At 39.2% G+C, this 27,453-nt stretch overlaps 1 protein-coding gene across 2 annotated transcripts in view; it reads right to left on the bottom strand.

Annotated features, from left to right (window-relative positions):
• Positions 1-374: 374 nt before the first annotated feature.
• TRIM37 (tripartite motif containing 37) overlaps positions 375-27,453 on the bottom strand; it is a 127,969-nt gene continuing 100,890 nt past the window's right edge. For both annotated transcript variants that reach the window (XM_065910108.1, XM_065910109.1), the window contains exons 20-24: positions 17,681-17,809; positions 16,943-17,132; positions 14,446-14,564; positions 3,190-3,300; positions 375-1,630 (exon numbers count right to left, since the gene is read on the bottom strand). In XM_065910108.1, the coding sequence (XP_065766180.1) occupies positions 1,548-1,630; positions 3,190-3,300; positions 14,446-14,564; positions 16,943-17,132; positions 17,681-17,809 (632 nt within the window). In that variant the 3' untranslated portion in view covers positions 375-1,547. The remainder of the gene's footprint in view (positions 1,631-3,189; positions 3,301-14,445; positions 14,565-16,942; positions 17,133-17,680; positions 17,810-27,453) is intronic.

Genomic DNA, 27,453 nt, shown 5'->3' with positions numbered 1-27,453 from the left:
AGACAAAGCTGGATTTAAAATATGATCTTATCAAAATGTACTAAACACAAATACATCTCTAGCTAACAGAAAATGAAATGTGAAGAACTTATTAGTAATATTTTTCATCACTGCACAATAAGCTACTTAATAACTATATAGTGGCTTATCAATGCTATCATGACAGTAAGCAAATGCTAAATTTTTACTTCTCATATGATTATACTACTTAAATATTTCCAACTAATTTAAGGGGAAAAAGTAACCACATACATTATGGAGATTATAAATAAGTCTTCTAACTTCCCTATGCATCTAATAACAGCTCAAAAGCAACAGGAATACGAAAAAGAGGGCTTCCTGTCCCAGTTTTAATAAATTGCAGAGACATAACATTTTCTCAAGTTCATTTTATTAACAAAAAGTGCAAACTGTTTTGAACAAAAGCAAACCATGAATCACAGCGTTCGGCAAGACACTAGACACGGAAAAGAGAACAATATTCATTAAGTAAAAATAAGCAGATGAAATGCCTCTCACATGTATATATAACTCATGCTTTTCCAACAGTCTCTTAGTCAGCTTTCAGTGTCCTTTTCAAAGGGTATAGCAGCTCAAAAACAAATGCAGGAGCACAATGGTAAAGTCTGGCAATAATTTTGGACTAATTCTGAGTATAAAAGTAAACGTTATAGCACGCTTTCATGTATAACATGTGGGAATCTTTAAATGTATTGACACTGAAATCAATGTCCAGCTAATGAAAACAAAGGAAAAAACAGGGTTTTAAAATACTTGATGCTCTGTAGTTGTTTGGTAAGAAGCAGAAAAAAGTGAAATAATTTTAAATGTTCTTATATGTGTTTATATGACCAAGAACATAACCAATTCACATTAACTTAATTCATCTAAAACCGCATTTGTAAAAGTCACACAAAAGATAGCGTATGTGCCATCAATCAGTGTGCCTGCCTGCACGTGAACAAATAAGAAAAGAAAAATTAACCTCAGTCAGCCAACACACTCCAAAGAGGAGATTCAGTCTAGTGTTACTTCAGTTATTCACATAAAGTGTCTTCAGGGCAGAATCTACACATTAGTGATATTTCTGCTCACTAGTCTACAGGCGCTAATGAAACTAGAAACTGTAATTAAAACCCAAACTACAAAGGCGGTCATTTCAGCAGAACCGAGTCTGCAGCCCAGACGGGAGCGCGCCGACGGCGAGCAGAGACTGGGCGCACGCGCGGCCTCCGGGCCCGCTTCCCGGCAGCTAGCTGCCCGTCTGCTGGAGCAGACAGACTGCCTTTTATGAATACACTAATGTACTAAATTAATTGAGGCTACACTGTTATTTCATTACATTACACAGAATTCTTCCCACATTTAATTTTTCCTTTGTACTAATGTTTTATACTAGAATCGTGCTACTTTCTAAAGTCTCAATTACTATTTCAAGTAGAGATGGTGAAAAAATCTGATTATCTGACCGTTGACAAATTTGAGCACCAACGACAGCGAATTTCAGGGTCAAGGTGGCTTGCAAGTCAGTTCTCTTGATTTGAAAATTACCTTCCACTGTTTTCATCAGTACTGAAGCTGAGATCTTCAGGGCCTATTTGTTCACCATCAGGAAAACTGGAATGTGTATCTAGGAGAAAACAATAAAAAACAGTTAACAATTTTTAAAGGCCTGTATTTTCTCTTCCATATCTCTAAATGATCTTAGCAAGTGTGTTACTTAAGTGATAAAGAAAGATGTGCTGGGTTGTAAACAAATCTCTATTCTTAGAGAATTCTTTATCAGAGTCAACCGTAAACAAACACAAACAGAAAATAAAGGAAAAAAAACCAAAATGTGTTAATAGGTGCCCACAATTAGAAGACGGAAGGCACTGCCTGCTGTCCTCTGGGGACACCCTGGGAGCAGCTGAAGAACTGAGTAAGGAATGATGATGGTGGACACTCAAAAGATGATTTTGTAAATATAAAATGTATCTCCAAGTCAATTAAACTGAGCATGCAAACATCACTACAAAAACCCACCAACACTCAAAATAACTTTGCCTCAAATTTGGCTGCTTCTTTTAGAAGCAGAGAAAATTACCAAGAATACCTTAATACTTAAAAATCATCAAACACTTGGCTCTGTATTGAAAAAGACACTAGGCTATCAGGGAAATAATGTAAAATAAAAATAAAAGATGACAATTAACATTGGCCTGACAATGTTGTCATTCCAGGATCTCTTATAGAGGAATGCTCAGATTAACCATTAAAGTCTCTGGATAAAATACTAACAATGGGCGATGCATGTTAACTAAATTTATAGTGGTGATCATTTTGCAATGTATCAAATCATTATGTTGTACATCTAAAATAAAACTAGTAACAATGGATTTCTCTCAGTTTTTTCCCTAAGACTCTTTGATTTTTTGGAAGAGGTAAATCAATGACTCTATAACCTGCACACATTTCTAAAATCAGAAAAGGTTGTCTTTTTAAAAAAATATTTATTTATTTGGCTGCACTGGGTCTTAGTTGCAGCACAGGAGGTCTTCACTGCAGCCTGTGAGATTTCTCGCTGCAGCACGCAGGCTTCTCTAGGCGCGGCCTGTGGGCTTCTCTTTAGTTGTACGCAGGCTTAGCTGCCCTGATGGATGTGGGATCTTAGTGCCCTGACCAGGGATCGAACCTGTGTCCCCTGCACTGGAAAGCGGATTCTTAGCCACTGAACCACCAGGGAAGTCCCTGGAAAAGGCTGTCTTTTAAAAACTTACTTTATTAGCTAGGCTACAAATATCTCTGAAAAGAAAAAAGAAAATCAAGTATCTGAAACCTCCCAAGGGGGCTGGCTAACACTTAGGCACTGCAGGCCACTATTGGTCTCTGCTGGAAATTCTTCTCTGTTTTGCTTTCTTTTTTTTCAAACAACTCTTTAAAATGTAAAAGCTGTTCTCAGGTCATAGGCTGTACCAAAGCAGGTTGTCAACATCAGCTTTGCCCATTAAGTAGCATGCATCATCAGGTGTCTGACCAGGCAAATACAACCTACCAAATTTTTTCAGTACTCATCATTTAGCCTACCCACAGAATGTCGCCTCACAGATGACAATTTAAAAAAGAAGCAGAGACAGAAGCAAAGGAAAGAGCAGCAGCAGCCGCAGAGATGGTTTTACGAGCCCTGGGAGATGCCGCGGCAGGCTGCACCTTCGTCTGGGGGCTGCGCCATGAAGGAGTCGCTAAACCCGCCCAGGCCGGCATGCTCCTCCTGCTCCTCGTTCTCCGTGTCACATTCGATGTCGCTGTCGCTGCTCATTCCTGGCAGGAAGAAGGAGAGAACATGTCTGACAAGAAACCATGGCACCTGAGATTCCCACGGAATTTTACACTGAATGCCAAGGTAACAGAAGATAGCAAGCAAACAAAACAGAAAAAGTAACCACACAGAACTCGGTTCTCTAGTTATTTAGAGCCTGTTTATCTTTGTTCTCAAAGTATCTGAAAAGTTTTAATTGAAAGCCCGTATTAATTTCATTATACTGAAAATGTCTTTTCCAAAGCAAATACCCTGGGTTTTTTTTTTCCCTTGATAATCATAACAGGAGCTTTAGTTTCTAGCCTAAAATATACACAAATATAAACACACAAACACAAATATACATTTACACTTATATCTACATGGGTGTATACAAAACTCCAGTAATTTTTGCAATAAATGACTTACTATCCCATGTAGGCCTCCAATTTTGTTTTCGTGCATGAGTTGATTTTTAAAAGACAAGTTCTATAGAATTTTTCTAGTTCAACAAGACAGAGATCAAGAAAATCTGAAAAATCTCTCTGCTATAAACCCTTATAAATGCTAGATAAAATAAAATCTTGAAGTTTTAATGAACAGCTATATTTAAAAGAAAAAAGGGAAATCCATGGTATAGCAGAAAAAAGGGTAAGGAAAAACAGTGGGGTAGATGACGTCACCCCAGAGAGCGTGCTGTGAAAGTTTGTTTGTTTTGATGACACTACTGCGTGTAGGCTCTTCCTTCTTCTGCCCAGGGATGGAACCCACGCCCCCTGCGGTGTAAGCACAGAGTCTTAACCACTGGACCACCAGGAAGTCCCAGAAAACCTTTAATCCTCTGTTGAAAGTGAAAGTGAAGTCGCTCAGTTGTGACCGATGTTTTGCTACTTCATAGACTATAGCCTACTAGGCTTCTCTGTCCATGGGATTCTCCAGGCTAGAATACCGGAGTGGGTTGCCATTTCCTTCTCCAGGAGATCTTCCCAACCCAGGGATTGAATCCAGGTCTTCCACATTGCAGGCAGACACTTGACCGTCTGAGCCATCAGGGAACCCTCTGTTAGGGATAGGCAAAAAAACACTGGATCCACCACAGAAAGGGAGATGAAATTGAGGCTAAATCTGTACTCCGTGCATAAAACTAAAACTCCTACTCAAAGAATAAATAATTATGTCTACTGTCACAGGAAGACAGTAGGGGATTTTGTCTGGTTTCTGCACTCAGTTCACCTCAGAATTCAAACAAAGGGCAGTGTGCCTAATTTAGGTTTGGGATTTAAAGTTGAAGTTCAAATCTTAGGAAAGGAACATAAAAGTTGGTCAGGAGCTAGTGTTTTTTAATAAAGCAAATATAAAATCCTCTGGAGGGAAGATTCTAGGTAAGATGAAGCAAACACATTCCACTCCACCTTTTCCACTGAAGGCAGTTATAAATCCTTGACAGAACACATGAAGTAGCTACTTGAGGACTCTGTAATCACGGATACTGGTGTAGACAAAAACCTGAAGTACCAACAAACTGAGGGATTTAAAGAAGACCCAGGGTCCCAGAAAAATCATATTAAAAATGTGTCGGGGGCTTCCCTGGTGGCTCATGGTAAAGAATCCATCTGCCAACGCAGGAGACATGGGCTTCTTCCCTGGGCTAGGCAGATCTCACAGGTCTTGGCGCAGCTAAGCCTGGGGCCGCGACTCCTGAGCCTGCGCCCTAGAGCCCGGGCCCTGCAGCTACTGAGCCCACGGCCCGCGCGCCCGCGCTCCTCAGCGAGACGCCAGCGCCGGGGGAAGCCCGGGCGCTGCAGCCAGAGTGGCCTCCGCTCACCAAGACATTGCACAGCCCATGCAGCAGTGAAGACCCATCACAACCAAAAAATAAAATAAATTAAAAAATTTTTAAGAAAATGTCCAGAATACATTCCAAAATTATTTCAGCATGTGAAAAGCCAGGTAGAGATAAGCAACAAATATCAATGCTGAGATGACAGAAGTCATGTTGAAATTATCCAACAGAAGCAGATCTAAAAAACGCTCATGAACACTTTAACATTTAAAAGACCTGTGTGATAGGAAACTTCCACAATCCAGGTCACAATTATCATCACAGGAGGGGAAAAAAAAAAGAATACTCAAATTTTCTACAAAGGGTAGTAAAAATCTCAAAAAGGCATGTTCCAATCAAAATTTACAAACAAAGCAGACAATCTGCCTAAAGTGAGAGTCAGTAGGTATACAGATAGAAGAACAACACCAAAAACTATTTTGTGGAAAAAATAGATTTTTAAAGAATTACTAAGATATTGTTGTTAAAATTAAACTATTAATAGATGAATTTAAGCAAGAGTGAAAGAGGAAGTTAATCAGTGTTAAAGAACAATGAAATGAGCATTATAAAAAAGAGGTTAACAAACAGGAGGATAAAAAGGCCAGTGGTCAAGACCCCACGCTTCAACCACAGGGAGCGTGGGTTCTGTCCCTGGTCAGAGAACTAAGATCGTGCCCCGTGCCATAAGGCAAAAACAAACAAAACTCAAAAGCTTTCAGGCAGACTAAGGTAAAAAAGAGCAAACAAAATCAGCAATATCAGAAATAAAAGGGAACATCACTACAGAATCTACAGACATTAAATGGGTAATGAGGGAACAGTATAAAAAATTTTATCTTCATGAAGTCAAGAACACCGATGAAACGGACAAATCGTCTGACAGACACAAACCGCCAAAATACATTCAGGTAAAAATAGATACAATAGATAACCTGAATAGGTATGTTAAGCATTAAAAGAAATGAAACTTGGTAGTTTAAACAAGCTATCAACAAAGAAAACTGTAGCCCCAGATGGCTTTACTGGTAAATTCCTCTTATTCTGTTTTTAAGAAGAGTTTGTATAGTATTATTTCTCCCTTAAACATTTTGAAGATACAGGCTGGATGTTTCTGAAATCTCCTTTCTCAGCAAAGGAAAAAACCCTCCTGCTCAAGTATGTGAGTGCTCAGTCGTGACTGACTCTTTGAGGTCCCAAGAACTGCAGCCCAGGAGGCTGCTCAGTCTATGGGGTTTCCCAGGCAGGAATGCTGGAGTGGGCTGCCATTCCTTCTCCAGGGGATCTTCCCAACCCAGGGGTCCAATCCACAGTCTCAAGTCAAGAGCAAGACTGTTTAGAGCCCAAACCAGCTCCTTGCGTGAAGCACTACCTCCACCTTGTGGCCCTTCACAGAACTGTTGCCGAGAACTCAAACCAACAAGTATTCCAGCGGCTTCCCTAGTGGCTCAGAATCCGCCTGCAGTGCCGGAGACCCAGGTTCAATCCCTGAGTTGGGAAGATCCCCCGGAGAAGGGAACGGCAACCACTCCAGTATTCTTCCCTGGAGAATCCCACGGACAGACGAGCTCGGACGCAGCTGAGCGGCCAAGCCACAGAATGTGGTGAAACTCCAAGCACAAGCCTGACCTCTTGGTGCCAGTGTTTCTGAATTCCTGAGACATACTAACCTCCAGGATTCACAAACGAGGAACTGGAATCCTCAGGAATTCCCAAAATCTTGTTATTCTTTAAATACTTAAAATATTTTTCAAACTCTTTATTATATATCTTTTAAATTTTTTGGTTAGTTTGTAGTATTTACAAGAACTGTAGCCAACACTGAATATTCATATACTGGAACACTCTGTGAACAATATTAGGTAATAGTTGAAAATGTAACACTTAAACTCTCGGAAAGTTTTAGAGCACTACATGGAACCACACGTCAAAAATGCCAATATGAGAACACTTTGCTTCCGAAACTTCCTATTTCTTGGAGCACACACACAGGATTCCTGTCTAGCAGTAGTCCCCAACCTTTTTGGCAGCGGGGAGTATTTTCTCACACGCGGGTGGGTGGGGGTGGGGGTATGGCTGCCTGTTGCTCACTCCCTGCCGTGCGGTCCTATTCCTAACAAGCTGGGGACCCCGGCTGCGTAGGGTAAGATAGGAGAGACTCTAATATTTACAAAGCAGCAGACAGGGCCATGAACACATAATACGGCAACAGCTATAGCCAGGACCAACTTGGTTGCAACTGCTTCTTTCCAAGGTCTTATTAACTTTTGATTCTAGGTCTTATTCATTTTCGATTCTAGCTATCAGCATTTCTAGTTTATGTTTCCAACTTGCCTCAGAGGATTCTTCCAAAATGGTCATGTTTCTGCGCTGCTGCTGCTGTTCCCTAATCTAACCTCAATCCCACGCAGCGTGTGGGGTCTTAGGTTTCCTGCCTCGGGACTGAACCCACGCCCCCTGCAAGGGAAGCATGGAGTCTTAACCACTGGACCACCAGGAAAGGCCCCATGATTCTGCGTTGACTGCTAAAGATTAACTCTACCAGGAGAATAAGAATAACTTTTTCAGGTTTTTTATTTCTTGACTCATTTTTCTCAGGATTCAGAAAAACATGCATTTCCCAAGAAATGTTGGAAAGGAATTCCTGCATGAAAATACATTTTGGTCTTTTATCAAGTCCTAAGATCTGAAGTTCCCTAGTTCTGTGAATGAGAAAACTAAATTGGTCTCTTGACCTCTAGGTCACAGGTCCTGGGTTCTGTACAACCCACTGCCATCAGTGAGAGCAAGTGAACACAACACAAGGCCAAATAAATGAAAGTAGCTATTGTCAAGCGACAGGGCACAACCGACAGCCTGTGCTTTGCCCCATATGTTACAATGTGTATCAACTGCATTAAAGGGTAAAGCAAACTAGTGATATTTCACCAACTGTAAGAAATTTGAATATAGGACTTTTCTTAATTCTACCAGAAGGTGTCAACAAGTTTTCACACACTGGCTATCAATGATAATAATTGTAAGATACCATTAAATGTGTGAATCACAACAAACTGGAAAATTCTTAAAGAAATGGGAATATCAGACCACATTACCTGCCTCCTGAGAAATCTGTATGCAGGTCAAGAAGCAACAGTTAGAACCGGACATGGAACAGGACATGGTTCCAAATCAGGAAAGGAATAAGTAAAGGCTATATACTGTTATCCTGCTTATTTAACTTAAATGCAGAGTACATCATGCAAAATTGCAGGCTGGATGAAGCACAAGCTGGAATCAAGATTGCTGGGAATAATATCAATACCTCAGCTACGCAGATGACACCACCTTTATGGCAGAAAGCCAAGAACTAAAGAGCCTCTTGATGAAAGTGAAAGAGGAGAGCGAAAAAGTTGGCTTAAAACTCAACATTCAGAAAACTAAGATTGTGGCATCCGGTCCCATCATTTCATGGCAAATAGATGGGGAAACAATGCAAACAGTGAGACTTTATTTTGGGGGACTCCAAAATCACTGCAGATGGTGACTGCAGGCATGAAATTAAAAGATGCTTGCTCCTTGGAAGAAAAGCTGTGACCAATGTAGACAGCATATTAAAAAGCAGAGACATTACTTTGCCAACAAAGGTCCATCTAGTCAAAGTTGTGGCTTTTCCAGTGGTCATATATGGATGTGAGAGTTGGACTATGAGGAAAGCTGAGTGCCAAAGAATTGATGCTTTTGAACTGTGGTGTTGGAGAAGACTCAGAGTCCCTCAGACTGCGAGGAGATCAAACCAGTCAATCCTAAAGGAAATCAGTCCTGAATATTTATGGGAAGGACTGATGATGAAGCTGAAACTCCAATACTTTAGCCACCAGATGCGAAGAGCTGACTCATTTTAAAGATTCTAATGCTGGTACACACTGAGGAATCCAGATCTGAAAGAGACACGTGCACCCCAATGTTCATCGCAGCACTGTTTATAATAGCCAGGACATGGAAGCAACCTAGATGCCCATCAGCAGATGAATGGATAAGGAAGCTGTGGTACATATACACCATGGAATATTACTCAGCCGTTAAAAAGAATTCATTTGAATCAGTTCTAATGAGATGGATGAAACTGGAGCCCATTATACAGAGTGAGGTGAGCCAGAAAGATAAAGAACATTACAGTATACTAACACATATATACGGAATTTAGAAAGATGGTAACGATGGCCCTATATGCAGGGCAGAAGAAGAGACGCAGAAGTACAGAACAGACTTTTGAACTCTGTGGGAGAAGGGGAGGGTGGGATGTTTCGAAAGAACAGCATGTATATTATCTGTGGTGAAACAGACCACCAGCCCAGGTGGGAGGCATGAGTCAAGTGCTCGGGCCTGTTGGGCTGGGAAGATCCAGAGGAATCGGGTGGAGAGGGAGGTGGGATGGGAGACCGCGATGGGGAATTCGTGTAACTCTATGGCTGATTCATATCAATGTATGACAAAACCCACTGAAAAATAAAAATTTAAAAAAAAAATAAAATAAAGATTCTAATGCTGGGAAAGATTGAAGGCAGGAGGAAGGGGACAGGATGAGTAGGCTGGATGGCATCACCGACTTGATGGATGTAAGTTTGAGCAGGCTCTGGGAGTTGGTGATGGACAGGGAAGCATGGCGTGCTGCAGTCCATGGGGTTGCAAGGAGTTGGACACGACTGAGTGACTGAACTGAACCATTAAATGTAAGATGTTTCCAAGATGTTAATGTGGGGAAAAAAATCCAAACCAAAATTCTGCATCTTGAAGTAAAATTTGAAATAGGCTATTTCTGAGTCAATCACCTACCATATTTTCTGAGGATTCACTATATGCTCAGTAGTTCCAAGTTTCAAGGGTGCTTCAGCTGCTTGGAAAATACATCAACAACTTGGCAGAGCAAAGCCTTGCTCCACCTGCCCTCCTCCTTTCCAGGAGAACCTCAACATTGTTCAGCTTTCTTCCCTTCTTCGTGTGTCCAGGTAGAATGGATCAGGGAGGGGAACCACAAATGTTTAGACTTGATCAAGTTTCCTTTTCTTTGGCTAGTGACTAATCAGATGAACTCTAAGAAAGGTTCTCCTCATTGATAAATAGAGACATATAAAATGAAATAATGTTCCACTAAACCCAGAACGTTATTCTGATTCTGTATGAAGTCTGGAACTGCAGCAACTACCTTGCCATCCTGAAAGGAGCTAAGTCAACTTGATTAGAACCACAGAGCAGAAGAAAGGGGAATGGATGTGGGGGAAACAGGTTCTTGATGATATGACTCTCATTGAGAGGGAGAGTCTGAAAGGCTCTGTGACCCCGTGGGCTATAGCCCACCAGGCTCCCCCGTCCCCTGGATTTCCCAGGCAAGAATACTGGAGTGAAAAAAAAAAAAAGAATACTGGAGTGAGTTGCCATTCCCTTCTCTAGGAGATCTTCCTGACCCAGGATTCAAACCCAGGTCTCCTACATTGCAGGTCGATTCTTTACCATCTGAGCCACCAGGGAAGCTCTGATGACATTAAGCAGCTAATTTTCCATTCTTGATAATGTCCAACAAGAGCTAGGTGAGACTTCCTGTTAATACAAGACAGTAAATCTTCCTACTGTTTATACTGTAGGAAGCAAGTTACACTGGAGTTTTGCAACTTCCATTAGAAGCTCTTTAATTGACATACCAAAAGGGGTCAGCAATGCTGGAGGATCACACTTTGTATTACTCTTAGACAAGGTACCAGTAAGGTTTGTAACAGGCATACCACAGCTTTTCCCTGGGACAGGGACAACCCTGACTTAATTGAAAGTGACTGTGCTAATTCAGTAGAACTCAATCACACAGTCTCCAGTTTTAGATAAAACAAGGAAGAAACTGGTCTACCTATGGAATTCTGTAGGGTATCAACTGGGAAGGACAAGATTTTTGGAACACAGGCATTAACCAAGAGATTACACAAGGTTGTCCCATATGATCCCAGTTAGAAAGGAAAAGGTCTGTTGATGACTGTCATGTCTAAGAAATGTCACATTTTATTGACCCTCAGAAACATTTAAGAGACTGCTTTAGTTGTCCCAAATTCTCAGCTAGTAACAAAAAGAATGCCTTATTTAAAGTTTCTTCAAACAGCTTGGCAGTAGGGAGGAGAAAAAGGAGGAGAAAGACACCAATTTACAGTGACCTGGCACAGAAAATGTTCTTTTAGGCATTCTGCTCAAGAATAAAGAGCCCTGTTTTTCCTAAACACAGATACAAGACTACCTCACTCAACTTTTCACCAAGGCTTATTGGTGTGAAAAGTAAAGGTTTCTTGAAAACTGGCTCCTGCTGCTGATAGAATAATACCCACAGCAGTAAGTAAGAACCCATTCTTCTCTCATAAAGCAAATTCCAAACAGCAGAGCGCCCCTTTAGTTTATCCTTTCCTGCAGTCTCCTCACCGCCGAGCCTGGGATTCCAGCGGTAAATAAACCGCAGTGGTGGATTTTCTTGGCACTACTGATTTGCATGTTTACAGCAACTTTTCTTACTGCGTTCGAGGTGCTCTGCATCACTGCACTCACCTGACCTAAGAAGAAGGTGTTGCTGAGAACACTGCCAGCACTAAACCTCAGCTTCAAGGACCTGAAAGTGCATGTGTTCCCAGTCGCTCAGCTGTGTCTGACTCTTTTTTGACGCCAGACTGTAACCGCCAGGCTCCTCTGTCCATGGAGTTTTTTCCAGGCGAGGATACTGGAGTGGGTTGCCATTTCTTCCTCTGAGGGAATGTTCCCGCCCCAGGGATCAAACCAGAATCCCGCCCCTCCTGCACTGCAGGTGGATTCCCTACTTCTGAGTGCACAGGCGACTCTAAATGTGGCCAAGCAAATGACTTGCTCCAGTTTAGGATAAGCTGTTAACAATCACCTTTAAAAAAAGAAATGAAATGAAGCTAATGTCAAAACTTACGGGGTTTTTTAGGGCTGGCTAGCTATTTATATAGAAAAATTGAGAAATGTGAAGTTATGAGATGAAGGCTGAAATTTAAAAGTGCAAGTCATCTCTCACCGAGTTCAATTTAACAGGCTTCTTACCAGTCTTTCTGTCCCCAGAGTTCCACACCCCATTCCCAGTCTCCGGCACAACCAGAGTAGGAATTTTAAAACATAATTTTATCATCTCACTTCTTGCTTAGATCCCATTCAAAGGACAAAGTCCAGATTCTAGCTAGACACACAGTATAACTCTCCATGATCTGGCTTCTGCCTCCACTCTGGGCTCATCTTTCACCAGTCTTCACCGGACTCGTACTAATCCATGCTCATCCCTAAGGACGGTCCTTCCAAGGGTGGACTAGACTAGTAGAGAGGTGGCAGTGAAGAGCACTGGCTCTGTGACTAGCCACGGTAAGTTACGCCTTTAGGCCTTAGCCTAGTCACCTGTAAGGTCAAGATGATAAAAGTAACCACCGTGTAGGTCTGCACTGAGCAGTCTCATCCTAATGAGGGCTTGATTATCTATTGTTTTTATTATTACATGCCTGTTAGTTGTTTAGTCACTAAGTCGTGTCTTGACTCTTTCGACCTCACAGACTGCAGCCTGCCAGGCTCCTGTTTCCATGGATTTCCCAGGCAAGAATACTGGAGTGGGTTGCTATTTCCTTCTCCAGGGGACCTTCCCGATGCAGCAACTGAACCCACATCTCCTGCACTTGCAGGTGGGTTTTTCACCACAGAGCCACAGGGAAGCCCACGTATTAGCTGAGCTCCCTCCATACGCTATCGCAGCGCTCATCATTTCACATTTTAATTGGCTATTAACTAGTCTCTCAACATCTGACCAGGGGTATTCAACTGCTCTCTCTGCTCCCCTCCACCACCACCAACGCATACCCAGCACCCCTGAGATGTGGGATGTGTAACTGTAACCCACTCCCAGGTATAACTATAACCCACTCTGGTAAGTGATTCTACCTCGCAGGGGACATGTGGCAATGCCTGGAGACACTGTCTGGCTACTGTAATTCAGGGGAGGTACTACTGGTACCCAGTGGTCAAAAGCCAAGAAAACTGCTGAAGAGACTAGAATGCAAATGGCAGGCCCAGAATACAAAGAATCCCCTATCTCAAAATGTCAATGGCATCAAGGCAGAGAAACCGTGAACTCAGCAGTAAGTTCAGGAATTACTTTATCACCAGCATCAGAACAATGCCAGACAAATTAGAAGCATTTCACAAATGCTGCATAAACAAGAACCTATAATTAAAGCATATGCTGTTAACAATTTAAGTCATCACAATTTATAACCAGTATGTATAAACACATGGAAACTAGCTAATCCCTACTAGCAAATCACTATAGGTCCTTTCTATAAAGATCAACATAATATATTTTTCCTTTTGTTTTCAAATCAACACTTCACTCTAAAAATCCTTTCTATTTAATCTCTTCTACTGAAATAATGCTGTCTACCACAGGAGCACCAAGATAGAAGACCAAAATGATTAGTGCTCTTTAAAACTGAAAAACCTGAAAATACTAACACCCACACACTCTCTCAAAGGGCAGTCAGAGGTAGATGCTGGTGCCTTTTATCATATGCTCTGAGCTACAATTCATCAATCACTGAAATTCAAATGAATGCAGAGGTTGTACATGGCAGTTTCACAGAGAAATGAAAAAAATTTCAATGTCAAATATCATTAATAAAGTTGACATGCCTTTCTGCTCACATATAAAGGACAAGCAAGGGCAACACACACAGCCTTGTTTCAAGCAACATCTGTTAACTCAAAATTACAAAGTCTTCTATGCTTTAAGATAAAGAATAATGAACCTGGAAGAAGTTGTAGATGAATATTAGAAATGTAACTGAGAATGAACTGGCAGAACAGAAGTCAGTTACCATAAAGGATTTTTCAAGTGCTTAAAGTTTGCAATTCTTCTAAAAGAGCAAAGCAACCTACAAACAATTATCAAGACTGACTTAAAAAGACAAAGCATGTTTTTCCCATAAGACACAGAACATATCCAATGTCATCTTTCATATCTAGAAAAACTTCAATGCCTCCTCAGGTAGGTAGCATAACACATTTAATGAATGAGCAAATGAAGTACCTGCAGATATTCCCCTCGAAACTGCCCCTTCTAGTAAGATATATCCTTTTACGTAGTCAACTATTTTGCCTTCCCCTGTAATTCATGTCCTACTGAATCAAACTCAGTGGCACAATGAATGCTATTTTCAGATGAAGTATGTCAAATAGTAGGTAACGTCTCAGTAACTGTTTTATTAAACCAACTACTCCTCACCACTACCAAAAAGAGGTGATTATTCCGCTTCCCGCCAGTTACGAATTTCTCATGCCTTACCGTCCTCTGGGGCAGCTGAAGCTCCTTCAGGTAGAACAGGCTGTAACTCCCCAGTTTCTGAGTTATTTTCCACATCAGTCATTTGCATTCCTTCCAGATGACTTCCTTTAGCATTAGTCCTCAAAGAGGGAGAAAATGACCTTATATTTTTGTATAACTAGTCAGTGATATGATAATCTAGATTTCCTTCCTTCTGAGCAAACTAATAGTGTATGGAACACCAGAGTTTAATACTAAATTTCAAGTTTTACTTTTAAAAGATTCACTTACAATGAAAGGTTATAAAGTGGCAGCTTGCATCAATGTCAATATCCTGGCTGTGACAAAATGTCAGCATTTTGCAAAATGTTATCATTAGGGGAAACTATGTAAGGTACACAGGCTCTCTCTATCCTTTCTTATAATTGCATGTGAATCTACAATTATCTCAAGAATTCCAATTTAAAAACAGAAATGGAAGTCCTAAATAATACGTCCTTACCAGCACAGACATAGAGAACAGACTTATGGACGTGGCTGGTGGGGGAGGAGGAAAAAGGTGGGATAATGGAGAGAGGAACATGGGAACGAACATTACCATACATAAAAGACGGGAATTTGCTGCATGACTCAGGGAACTCACACTGTGGCTCAGTAACAACCTAGATGGATGGGATGGGGAGGGAGGTGGGAGGGATAGTCAAGTGGGAGGGGACATGGGTGAACCTGTGGCTGATTCATATTGATGTGTGGTAGAAACTAACACAATACCGTAAAGCAATGATCCTTCATTTAAAAATAACTAAAATATGGAGAAGGAAATGGCAACCCACTCCAGTACTCTTGCCTAGAAAATTCCATGGATGGAGGAGCCTGATGGGCTACAGTCCATGGGGTCGCAAAGAGTCAGACATGATTGAGCAACTTTTCACTTTCACTCTCACTTCCTAAATACAATGGTGGTTCTGATTATTGCACTTAAAACTGGGATGTTGGACTATATTTTCAGTATTCTGTTAAACAGTAAAGTACTGTGTAGATAAAATAATAAAAAATATTGTTACCAAGAAAAAAAAATAATAACAATAACAACGTGTCCTCACCTATATGAAAAGACTTTTAAGGTATACTGAATGAGAAAATAAGGTGTACCATTTTTATTAGAAAAAAACTATATGGTTGCAGTTATTTAAATATGCATGAAAACTGAGAAGACACAGCATACATAAAAAATTAAAAACAGCAGGAATGTGTGTGGGCAGGGGGTTGGAAAACAAAGCAGATGGGAAAACTTAATATTCTTTTTTTAACTTCCATTTTGAACCATTTATTATTAGTATTTAAAATTTTTGCTTATGTTACCTTAAATCAGGCAGGGAAAAAAAGACACAAGATGGAAAACATCACATGAGCCAGGCTGGCAGTATAATTAACCATAAAATGAGGGTTACAGCTATGATCTTTACACAATTATAAAGGATTTTACAGTCTACAAAAACTATACATTCATAGACATTTAATCTTTATGACTAAAGGCAGATATAAACCTCTGTAACAAAATAGAAAAGCTAGTTACAGCTTTCATTTTAAAAGGAACCTGTATAAAACCAGACTAGGAAGTGGGAAGGACAAGACAATCTCCAGTGATTATCACATGTTTTCCTTGCTTAAACCTGAGCTAAAGCAGAAAATAAAGCCACCAGCTGTCCTTTTAGATTTGGTTATTATTCAGATCTAAAAACTCTATGAAACAAAGTAAACTTAAGGGATATTAATCTTTCTCTAAATTTAATTCAAAGTTCTTTTCAAAGTCTCCAAGGTAAAACTATTCCATTGTTTAAAATTAGAAATGATACTTAATAGCCATAAAATAGATGAGCAGATGGACACTAAAGGCTCATCTGCACATTAACAGACAATACACTCCACATTCACTCTCTCAGGCAGATGGAAGTTTAACTGACATGACTGGGATTTGAGTTCATGTTTCCTGGGAGAGAAATAAAGGTACTACTAATGACCATGTATATATACCTTTTCGGGAAATTCCAACTATGTATTTTGAGGACACTTTCATAAAAGAAAAAACGGTAAGATGAAAGCAGAAAAGCAGTGGTAAAATTAAATTGTTAGAAGGTCTCTGTTCCACCCAAATTCATGTAAAGCCACAATAAAGTTCAGCACAAATGTGTGTGAAAAGCATGGGACAGATGGGGGAAAAAAGGTGACAAAGAACCTCACAATAAAGAGGTCACACAAGGTCATACAACATTGTTATCCTAACTTCAGTGAAAAGGAGTTCTAACTTACTCAAACTGAGCTTCTGCTACTATCTCATTCAGTTTAAGAAAAAAGGAAGATCTCTGATACTTTAAAAGTTTCTTTTTAATACAATAAATAAATAATCTGCTAAAAAATTAACATAATAGAAATTTACTTTATTACATTGTAGATTTAAAACTGCCAACCAAAGCTATTAGCTATTATTCTACCATATGAACAAAAGAACTTCATTTACCCCAAGGTGACCATTTTTCTTCTTTTTTCAACAACAGGTACGCCATTAAAAACTGCAACCAAAACAGCATCTGAATCCAAAGCTTGACACTGCCGATCTTCAGATTTCGTCAGAATGTCACTGATACTGACATGGGTCAAGGCTCGGGGAGAACTGTGCCTGCTCCCAGACTGAGAGCTTCCTGGGGAGACTACAAAAAAGGAAGGGTATATTCAGAAGGAAGGCAAACAAAAAAAGGTTCTCTCTCTAGTTTCCACTTACGGTATGTTAGTCGCTAAATTGTGTGCGACTCTTTGCGACCCCACTGATCATAGCCCACCAGGCTCCTTTGTCCATGAATTCTCCAGGCAAGAGTACTGGAGAGGGTTACCATTTCCTTCTCCAGGGAATCTTCCCGACCCAGAGATCGAACCCTGGTGTCCCACCCTGCAGTCTTCACTCAGGAGATCTCATTATACATAAATTTTTAAACTGCAGGAAAACTCAAGAACAATTCTTAAATATACCCCAGTCTTCTTGATGTCAGGTATTTAAAACTCAGGTGTCCAGAATATGAAGTCTGATGGCTGCACTTTCTTACTGATGGGTCTGTTCTGTTATGTGGTCAAGGAATTTTCAACCTGAGTTTCAGCATTTTTGGTGCCTTTTAAAGGCACCTGAGTCATGCAGCTATACCATAAGATCAGTTTCAACAGACATCTATCTACCAAAGTTACATTTTGAACTCTCCAAACTTACCTTCAGACAGAGTTTGGCAGTCTCCCTTGGAACGGCTATTTTCCCCAGAGTCTACTGCTCTTCGAAGAGACAGACTACCTGCTATACTTGACCGAGCAGGCTTGGGCGAATGACTCTTCTTATTTGTGGCTGCAAAGACATTTTAAAACATTTCTGATTATGACAAAATGGCACAAAACTTACTACCTAGGCAACCAGAGAAAGGTTTTATCTTACCATACATGGAAGGAATTCCCATCTACTGTGTTCAAAGATAAACAGAACACTCTGGTCCCAATTGGTTTATTTGGGGTTTTATGCCAAAAACATTCCTATTTCATTGCTTGTGTTCTTACAAAAGTAGAAAATTATCAGTGAACTCCAAAAGAAAAATCATATCAGTTTAAATTCCAAACTAACTCCAATCTCAATTCAATTAAACCAAGTACCAAGAACAAAACAATAACCATCAAAACACTTGGAAACAAACATTATTGGGTTAAAAATAAATCAATGCTGAATTAGAAACAAACCACATTATAATACGTTAAGATGTCTGTGGCTAAAACAGTAATTAGAGGAAAATGTATAGCCTTAAAATGAATTAAAAGAAAACAACCTGAAACTAAAGGACCTAACATGCATAGACTCAAGAAGATGGAAAAATAAGAAAAAAAAAAAAAGAAACATAAGAAAGCAGAAGAGATGCATTAAAAGGTAATGAACAGGTTCAATAAGGTAGCAGGATATAAGATCAATAACCAACTGACTTTTTATATAGCAGTAAAGAATAATCTGAAAACGAAATTAAGAAAACAATTCCATTAACAACAGCATCAAATAGAATAAAATACTTAGGGAAAATTTTAACAAAGAAATGTAAGACCCGAACGTGGAAAACTATCACACATTGTTGAAAAAAAATAAAGAAATGAGGGAAAATACTGTGTTCATTAACTGGAAGACTCAATACTGCTAACATAGCATTATTCCCAAACTTGATCTACAATATAGATTCAACACAATCCCTATAAAAATTTCAGCTGTCTTTTCGTGGTTGATGTTGCAGATATTGACAAGCTGATCCTAAAACTCATAGAAAAATGAAAAAGATCCAGAATACTTCAAAGCAATCTTGAACTGAGGACTCACTTATACGATTTCACAACTCTGCTGTAAAACTACAGTATTCAAGACTGTGGTAAAGAAAAGGAAAAAAAAAAAACAGATCAATGAAACAGAATTCAAGAGTTCAGAAAGAAAACCTAATATTTATGGTCAATTAATTTTTGGCAAGGAAGCCAAGATAATTTAAGCTGGACAAAGGGAAAAAAGGTGGACAAAAACAAGTGCTGATAATAATACAGTGAAACTGGAATCCGTATACACTGCTGAGAAGGTAAAATGGTGCAGCTGCTATGAAAACAGCATGCTCCTGCTGTGCTGCGCTCAGTCATATCCAACTACGTGTGACCCCATGGACTGCAGCCCACCAGGCTCCTCTGTCCATGGGATTTCCCAGGCAAGAATACTGGAGTGGGCTGCCATTTCTTCCTCCAGGGGATCTTCCCAACCCAGGAATCAAACCCGAGTCTCCTGTGTTGCAGGCGGATTCTTTACCACTGAGCCATTGGAAAAGCCCGCAAAATAGTAAGGCCCTGCCTCAAAAAATTAAACTTAGTTCTCATATAATCCAGCAATTCCACTCCAAAGCATATACTTAAGGTGAATAAAAACATATGTCCACACAAAAAATCATACATGAATGGTCACAGCATCATAATTCATTACAGCCAAAAAAGTAGAAATAAAAAATCGAAGTCCTCATCAACTGATAAGTAGATCAAACAAAAAGTGGTACCCACAAACAATGAAGTATCACTCAGCCTTAAAACAAAATGAAAAAAGACATGTTACAACATGAATGTCCTTGGAAACATGCTAAGTTAGAGAAGTCAGATACAAAAAGCTTCGTGTAGTGTGACTCCATTTATATGAAAAGTCCAGAAGAAGCAAATCCATACAGACAAAATAGATAAGCAATTACCAGGGTATAAGGGGAAGGGGAAGATAGGAAGTAAGGGCTCCTGGGTATGGAGTTTATGGGGAGAGTAAATGGAGCTCCTTGCCCCTTTCTTGTCTATCTATTATCCTCTAACTTTGAAAAGTGAAGTAAAGTCGCTCAGTTGTGTCTGACTCTTTTCGACCCCTTTGACTGTAGCCTACCAGGCTCCTCCTTCCATGGGATTTTCCAGGCAAGAATACTGGAGTGGGATGCCGTTTCCTTCTCCAGAGGAACTTCCCAACCTAGGGATCAAACCCGGGTCTCCCACATTGCAGGCAGATGCTTTACCGTCTGAGCCATCAGGGAAGTCCATTTATACCAGGAAGTTGGCTTCCCTGGCAGCTCAGCTGGTAAAGAATCTGCCTGCAGTGCAGGAGACCTGGGTTTGATCCCTGGGTCAGGAAGATCCCCTGGAGAAGGAAATGGCAACCCACTTCAGTATTGTTGCCTGGAGAATCCCATGGACAGAGGAGTCTGGTGGGCTGCAGTCCATGGTATTGCAAGAGTCAGACACGACTTAGCAACTAAACCATCACCATAACCTCTAACTTTAAAAGAACCTAATTATAGGAATGAGATCATGAGGCAATTTAATCCAACTTCTGACTTTTCCTCTCTTGAATGCATACCTTGTCTTGCTGATTCTTTTCCTAGGTAAAAAGAAGAATGAAGAATTAAGCAGTTGAAAAAACTGACTAGCTCTCTACTTCCAATCCCTGGAGGACGGCAAGGGCAGTATTCCTGCCTGGAGAATCCCCATGGACAGAGGAGCCTGGCGGGCTACAGTCCATGGGGTAGCAAAGAGTTGACTGAGCGACTAAATCAAGCTACTTTCAATGGCGCCCCCAAGCAATCCTCGATCACTTGGGCAAGATATTGATAAATCTGAAGGGAGAGGCAGCCAATCTGCATGCTGTGAGAATGATGCAGAACCCAAGCTTCTGCCTCAATATGCTGAGATTCTCCTCCCAACACCCGTATTTTTCCCTTAAAAAAAACTGTCACAGCTGAGCACACACCTTGAACTTGGTCTTTGGACACAAGTCCACCAACTCCTCAAACTGCTGGCTTTTCTGGTTAAAGCCATCTTTTCTTTCTACTGACACTTGCCTCTCAAATTATTGGCTTTTAAGCAGTGAGCAGCCAAACCTAAGTTCAATAATAAGGGGAATGATGAAAATGTCCTAGACTTGGATAATGGTGAATGTCACAAAACTGTAAATATAATAAAAACTGATGAATTGTACATTTGGGGGGGGAGATGCTGTGAGAAAAAATTATGACCAATTTCTTCACTGCAAAGTAAACATGAACTATCGGTTAAGAAAAGAAAATGAAGAGATGCATTAACAGAAGTGAAGGCAGAAATTAACATAATAAAAAGACACCACTCTCATGGTAGAAAGCAAAGAGGAACTAAAGAGCCTCTTGATGAAAGTCAAAGAGGAGACTGAAAAAGTTGGCTTAAAACTCAACATTCAGAACACTAAGATCATGGCATCCGGTCTCATCACTTCCTGGCAAGTAGATGGGGAAACAACGGAAACAGTGACAGACTTTATCTTCCTGGACTCCAAAATGCCTGCAGATGGTGACTGAAGCCATGAAATTAAAAGAAGCTTGCTTCTTGGAAGAAAAGTTATGATCAACCTAGACAGCATATTAAAAAGCAGAGCCATTACTTTGCCGAATAAAGTCCGTATAGTCACAGCAAAGAGGTTTTTCCAGTAGTCATGTATGGATGTGAGAGTTGGATAATAAAGAAGGCTGAGTGCCGAAAAATTGATGCTTTTGAACTGTGGTATTGGAGGAGACTCTTGAGAGTCCCTCAGACTGCAAGGAGATCCAACCAGTCCATCCTAAAGGATATCAATTCTGAATATTCATTGGAAGAACTGATGCTAAAGGTGAAGCTCCAATACTTTGGCCATCTGATGCAAAGAACTGACTCATCTGAAAAGACCCTGATGCTGGGAAAGATTAGAGGCAGGAGAAAGGGATGAGAGAGGATGAGATGGCTGGATGGTGTCACCGACTCGATGGATGAGTTTGACCAAGCTTCAGGAGATGGTGAAGGACAGGGAAGCCTGGCGTTCTACAGTCCATGGGGTCACAAAGACTCAGACACGACTGAGTGACTGAACAAGAAGAAGATGAAATAAATCTAAGAAGTAGGTCTCTGAAGAGATGAATAAAATGGACAAGCTTCTAGCACATCAAGTCAAGGGAAAAAATAAGAAAACACAAATTAGCAATGATATAACAAAGTTAACATTCCACATGCAGAAGGAGTTTTTAAAATTTAAAGGAAGAGAGTGACTTTATCCCAGTACATTTATCTAATAAAATGAATTTGCTAGGGAAATTATGAAAATTGATATAAGAAGCAAAAGAAATATGAGGACACCAGTAAACACACAGAAATGAAAAAGACTGTTAAAAGTTTTATTCCCAAAAGAATTACTCAATAGTTCTATAGATGAATTTCATTACACTTTTAACAAACAGATGTCATGTTAAAATAATTTCTCAGCATAGAAAAGAACAAAGGCTTCTGAATCTTTTCTATGAGATTGACATAAAAACACAACTAAAACATGTTAATGATAGAATAATGAAGCTATAGCTCAATTTTACTTATTTACTACATATTCAAGAATCCTAAGAATTAGCTGGGACTTCCTGGTGGTTCAGTGGTTAAGACTCCACATTTCCACTGCAGGGAGCACAGGTTTGATCCCTGGTTGAAGAAGAACTAAGATCCCACATGTGCAAAGAACAAGGGGATAACTTTATAATCAGTCCTCCTTATCAGTAATTCAGCATCCAAAGACTCAACCAACTGTGGATTTACTGAAAACAATCTGTGGATAGGAGGACCATATAGTGCAAACCCCTGTTGCTCAGAGTCAACCGTATACTAAAAAATTACAAACCACAACCAAGTAGAAAGACTCATTCTAGAACGTAATTTTCTGTGTTCATAAAGTAAAAGGGCAAAATATGACTATTTTGACAGATGACAAACAAGCATTTGATATCATTCTATACAACTTCTTGACTTAGAAAAACTTTTAGTAAGTAGTGTTGACTGAAAAAAAATGTACAACCTTAAAAAGTTGAGAATTATGTTTTATTTGGCAGAGTTTCTGAGGACTTCTGAGGGACTACTCTGAAGAGTCAAGGGAGGAAAAATATAAGGGTTTTTGTGTAACTGGAACATCAAAAGATGACAGTTAATTAAAAAAAACACCAGATATCACAAGTTAATGAATTCAGCACTTTTCGACACATGGGAAGATGCGAGAGTCTGAGCTCACTGAAATCATCCCTTTAATATGCACTTCAGAAATCTAAGGGCTTCCTGGTAGCTCAGTTGGTAAAGAATCCACCTGCAATACAGGAGACTCTGGTTCAATTCCTGTGTCAGGAAGATCCACTGGAGAAGGGATACGCTACCCACTCCAGTATTCTGGCCTGGAGAATTCCATGGACTGTATAGTTCATGGGGTCGCAAAGAGTCAGACACAGCTGAGCAACTTTCACTTTCACTTCACTCAGCAATCTAGGGCCAGTATCCTGCTCTTTCCCATCCACAGTTCCTTTAAGACTCTCCCATTCTGAGTTCCCTCAGGAAGGTGTAGTGGCTTGAAGGCTTAGAATAGTATCTGTAATAATAAATACTTTGTAAATGTTAACCATTATTGCAGTTAGGAAAAGAGTATCTTTTTCAACTCTATAAAAACTACCTTTTGAAACATATAGCAAAATTTGAACTTAATGAGATAAAAACTAAGGAATTCCTAAATAAGAGTTTAAAACATTACAAAATTCTCTAACTGCTATAAGTTAACATCATTCCAAGGTCCCAGCCTAGACAATACAATATGAAAAGTAAATAAGCAGGAAAGGAGTGGATAAGCTATGACTTTTGCTGATGATATGACTATATACTTAGGAAATTCAATATAATTGACTAAAAAACTTAGACTTAAAAAAACTAAGTGGGCTAAACGCAAAATAAACATATAAAACCAACAGTCTTTCTATATATACATCAATAACCAACAATTAGAAAATATTATAGAAGGAAAAAGAGATCCTATCACAATAGAAACCTAAATTATAATATATCTAGAAATTAACATTAACAAGACATATACATAACTTATATGAAGAAAACTAAAACTCTGAAGAAATATGACTATAACAGAAAATTACTGTTAGTCGCTCAGTTGTGTCTGACTCTGTTACCCCATGGACTGTAACCCACCAGGTTCCTCTGAAAAATGGAATTCTCCAGGGAAGAATACTGGAGTGGGTAGCCATTCCTTTCTCTAGGGGATCTTCCCGACCCATGGATCAAACCCAGGTCTCCTGTACTGCAGGTGGACGCTTTACCATCTGAGCCACCAGGGATGACTTGAATAAATGGAAACACCACATTACTCAATTTGAATGCTTTAATACCTAAAAGATGTCAATTCCTCAAATTAAATGTTAATTAATGCATTAAATGTAACATAATTCCAGTCAAAATGTTTTTCTGGAAAAGTAAACATATAAGAACCATCAAAGACATTTGGAAAACAAAATGAAGGCAAACCTATCACAGTATGATAAACTATAAAACTATAATGGTTAACATAAAGGAATGTGGATCTGGTAGACAACAGAACACACATTAGCCTAACATTCCAAAGTGCTGTTCTGTATGCTTTAAACAGTGTCCCACTGGCAATTTCACCTGGTCCAACTGCATGAACGAATTTAAAAACAGAACTATGTTAAGTATGAGAATTTGGTCTATAATATAAAAAAAAAATGAATTTCATTTTGTTTAAAAGACTCTTCAAAAAACATGTTTCATTTTCGTGGGTGGGTTGGGCATGGTGATCACTGAATTTACACACTGTCATGGAAAACAAGCTACATATGAAATAATGAGCTAAATGTAAAAAAGTTAAAAAATAAAAACAGAACCAAGGAAGTTAAGCATTATTTTAGAGCTGAAAAGGCCTTCCAAATAAAAACATTAAACCCTCAAAGAATGAATACTATTAATAGACGTTGAAAATAAAAAATTTAAAACTTAATGTTTAGCAGAAAACAAAAACAACTGACAAGAAAGGAAGTATCTGAAGAAATATATAACAAGAGTTTTTTGCAAAAGTCCATCCAAAAAGCTTTACTTCTTTTGGTTTAAAATTGTCATTTCCTTGACAACTAGATAAGGTTGAATATATTTTAATACATTCATTGTCCTGTGGTATTTATTCTTACCTTAATAACTTAATCATAACCTTTACTCATTTTTCTACTAAATTATCACCTCTATTCAAAAGAATTCTATGTATTTGGCAATTACCCCGTCCTATTCATCTCCACTACATTACTGCCACCAGTATCCAGCATTAATATATCTCATTTTAATAAACGCATGTATGGAAAGCTCAGAAGTAAACCCTCACATACATGGTTAACACAAGTATCCATCAAAATGAATGCACACTGGAATATTATGCATTCATAAAAGAGAAGAAAATGTTGACATACACTAGAACATGGATGAACCTCGAGAAGCTCATACTAAGTGAAATAAGCCAACCACACATAAAATAAGTTTCCACTTATACGAGGTACGCATAGTAATCAAACTCATAGACGGAAAGCAAAATGGTGGCTGCCACGGGATCAAGAGAGAAAGAAGAGACAGCAATCATTTAATAGGTATGGAGACAGTTTCACAAGATAAAAAAGAAAGTTCTGTGGGTGGCTGTTGGCATTGGTAGCACAACAATGTGAATGTAATATTCAATGCCATTGATAACCACACTTAAAAAGGTTAAGATAGTAAATTTTGTTTAATAAAATATGGCAAAATTTATCATGATTAAAATAATTTGTTTTTTAATTAAACACAGAATTATCATATGAATCAGCAATCACACTCTAGGTATATACCCTCCAAAAAAATGAAAGCAGATATCGGAACAGATGCTGCACATACATGTTCATATCTGCATTAGTCATAATAGCCAAAAAGTGGAAAAAATCCAAATGTCCATCAAGAGATGAATGGATAAACATGCTATAGTATATAAATACCTAAAAGGCAGCATTACTCAGCCTTAAAAAGAAATGAAATTCTGACACTTGCTACAATATGAAGACTGAAGAAATTATGCTGAAGTGAAATAAGTCAGACACAAAAAGACAAAATACTGTATGATTCCACTTATATGAGATATCTAGAATAATCAAGTTTATAGCAACAAAGTATAATAGTGGTTACCAGAGAGTAACCAGAGAGTTACCAGAGTTACCAGCTACCAGAGAGTTCCAAGAAACCAGGAACACCAAGTTACTACTGAAAGTATATAAAATTTCAGTTTGGGATGATGAAAAAGTTTAGATGAATGCTGGTTATAGTCGCACAACAGCATAAATGTATTTAATGCCACTGAATTATACAGCTAAAAATAATTAAGATACGTATATAAAAACTGTCAACACAAACAGATGGAGAAACATACCGTGTTCATGGATTGGAAGAATCAATATTGTCAAAATGGCTATTCTACCCAAAGCAATCTATAGATTCAATGCAATCCCTATCAAGCTACCAACGGTATTTTTCACAGAACTAGAACAAATAATCTCACAATTTGTATGGAAATACAAAAAACCTTGAATAGCCAAAGTAATCTTGAGAAAGAAGAATGGAACTGGAGGAATCAACCTGCCTGACTTCAGGCTCTACTACAAAGCCACAGTCATCAAGACCGTATGGTACTGGCACAAAGACAGAAATATAGATCAATGGAACAGAATAGAAAGCCCAGAGATAAATCCACATACCTATGGACACCGTATCTTCGACAAAGGAGGCAAGAATATACAATGGAAAAAAGACAACCTCTTTAACAAGTGGTGCTGGGAAAACTGGTCAACCACTTGTAAAAGAATGAAACTAGAACACTTTCTAACACTATACACAAAAATAAACTCAAAATGGATTAAAGATCTAAATGTAAGAACAGAAACTATAAAACTCCTGGAGGAAAACATAGGCAAAACACTCTCCAACATGAATCACAGCAGGATCCTCAATGACCCACCTCCCAGAATATTGGAAATAAAAGCAAAAATAAACAAATGGGACCTAATGAAACTTAAAAGCTTTTGCACAACAAAGGAAACTATAAGCAAGGTGAAAAGACAGCCCTCAGATTGGGAGAAAATAATAGCAAATGAAGCAACAGACAAAGGATTAATCTCAAAAATATACAAGCAACTCCTGAAGCTCAATTCCAGAAAAATAAATGACCCAATCAAAAAATGGGCCAAAGAACTAAACAGACATTTCTCCAAAGAAGACATACAGATGGCTAACAAACACATGAAAAGATGCTTCACATCACTCATTATCAGAGAAATGCAAATCAAAACCACAATGAGGTACCATTACATGCCAGTCAGGATGGTTGCTATCCAAAAGTCTACAAGCAATAAATGCTGGAGAGGGTGTGGAGAAAAGGGAACCCTCTTACACTGTTGGTGGGAATGCAAACTAGTACAGCCAGTATGGAGAACAGTGTGGAGATTCCTTAAAAAACTGGAAATAGAACTGCCATATGACCCAGCAATACCACTCCTGGGCATACACACCAAGGAAACCAGATCTGAAAGAGACACGTGCACCCCAATGTTCATCGCAGCACTGTTT

This window comes from Muntiacus reevesi, chromosome 18 (assembly GCF_963930625.1).
Source record: "Muntiacus reevesi chromosome 18, mMunRee1.1, whole genome shotgun sequence".
Taxonomy (NCBI): Eukaryota; Metazoa; Chordata; class Mammalia; order Artiodactyla; family Cervidae; genus Muntiacus; species Muntiacus reevesi.
This window is presented reverse-complemented; position numbering and strand designations above follow the sequence as displayed.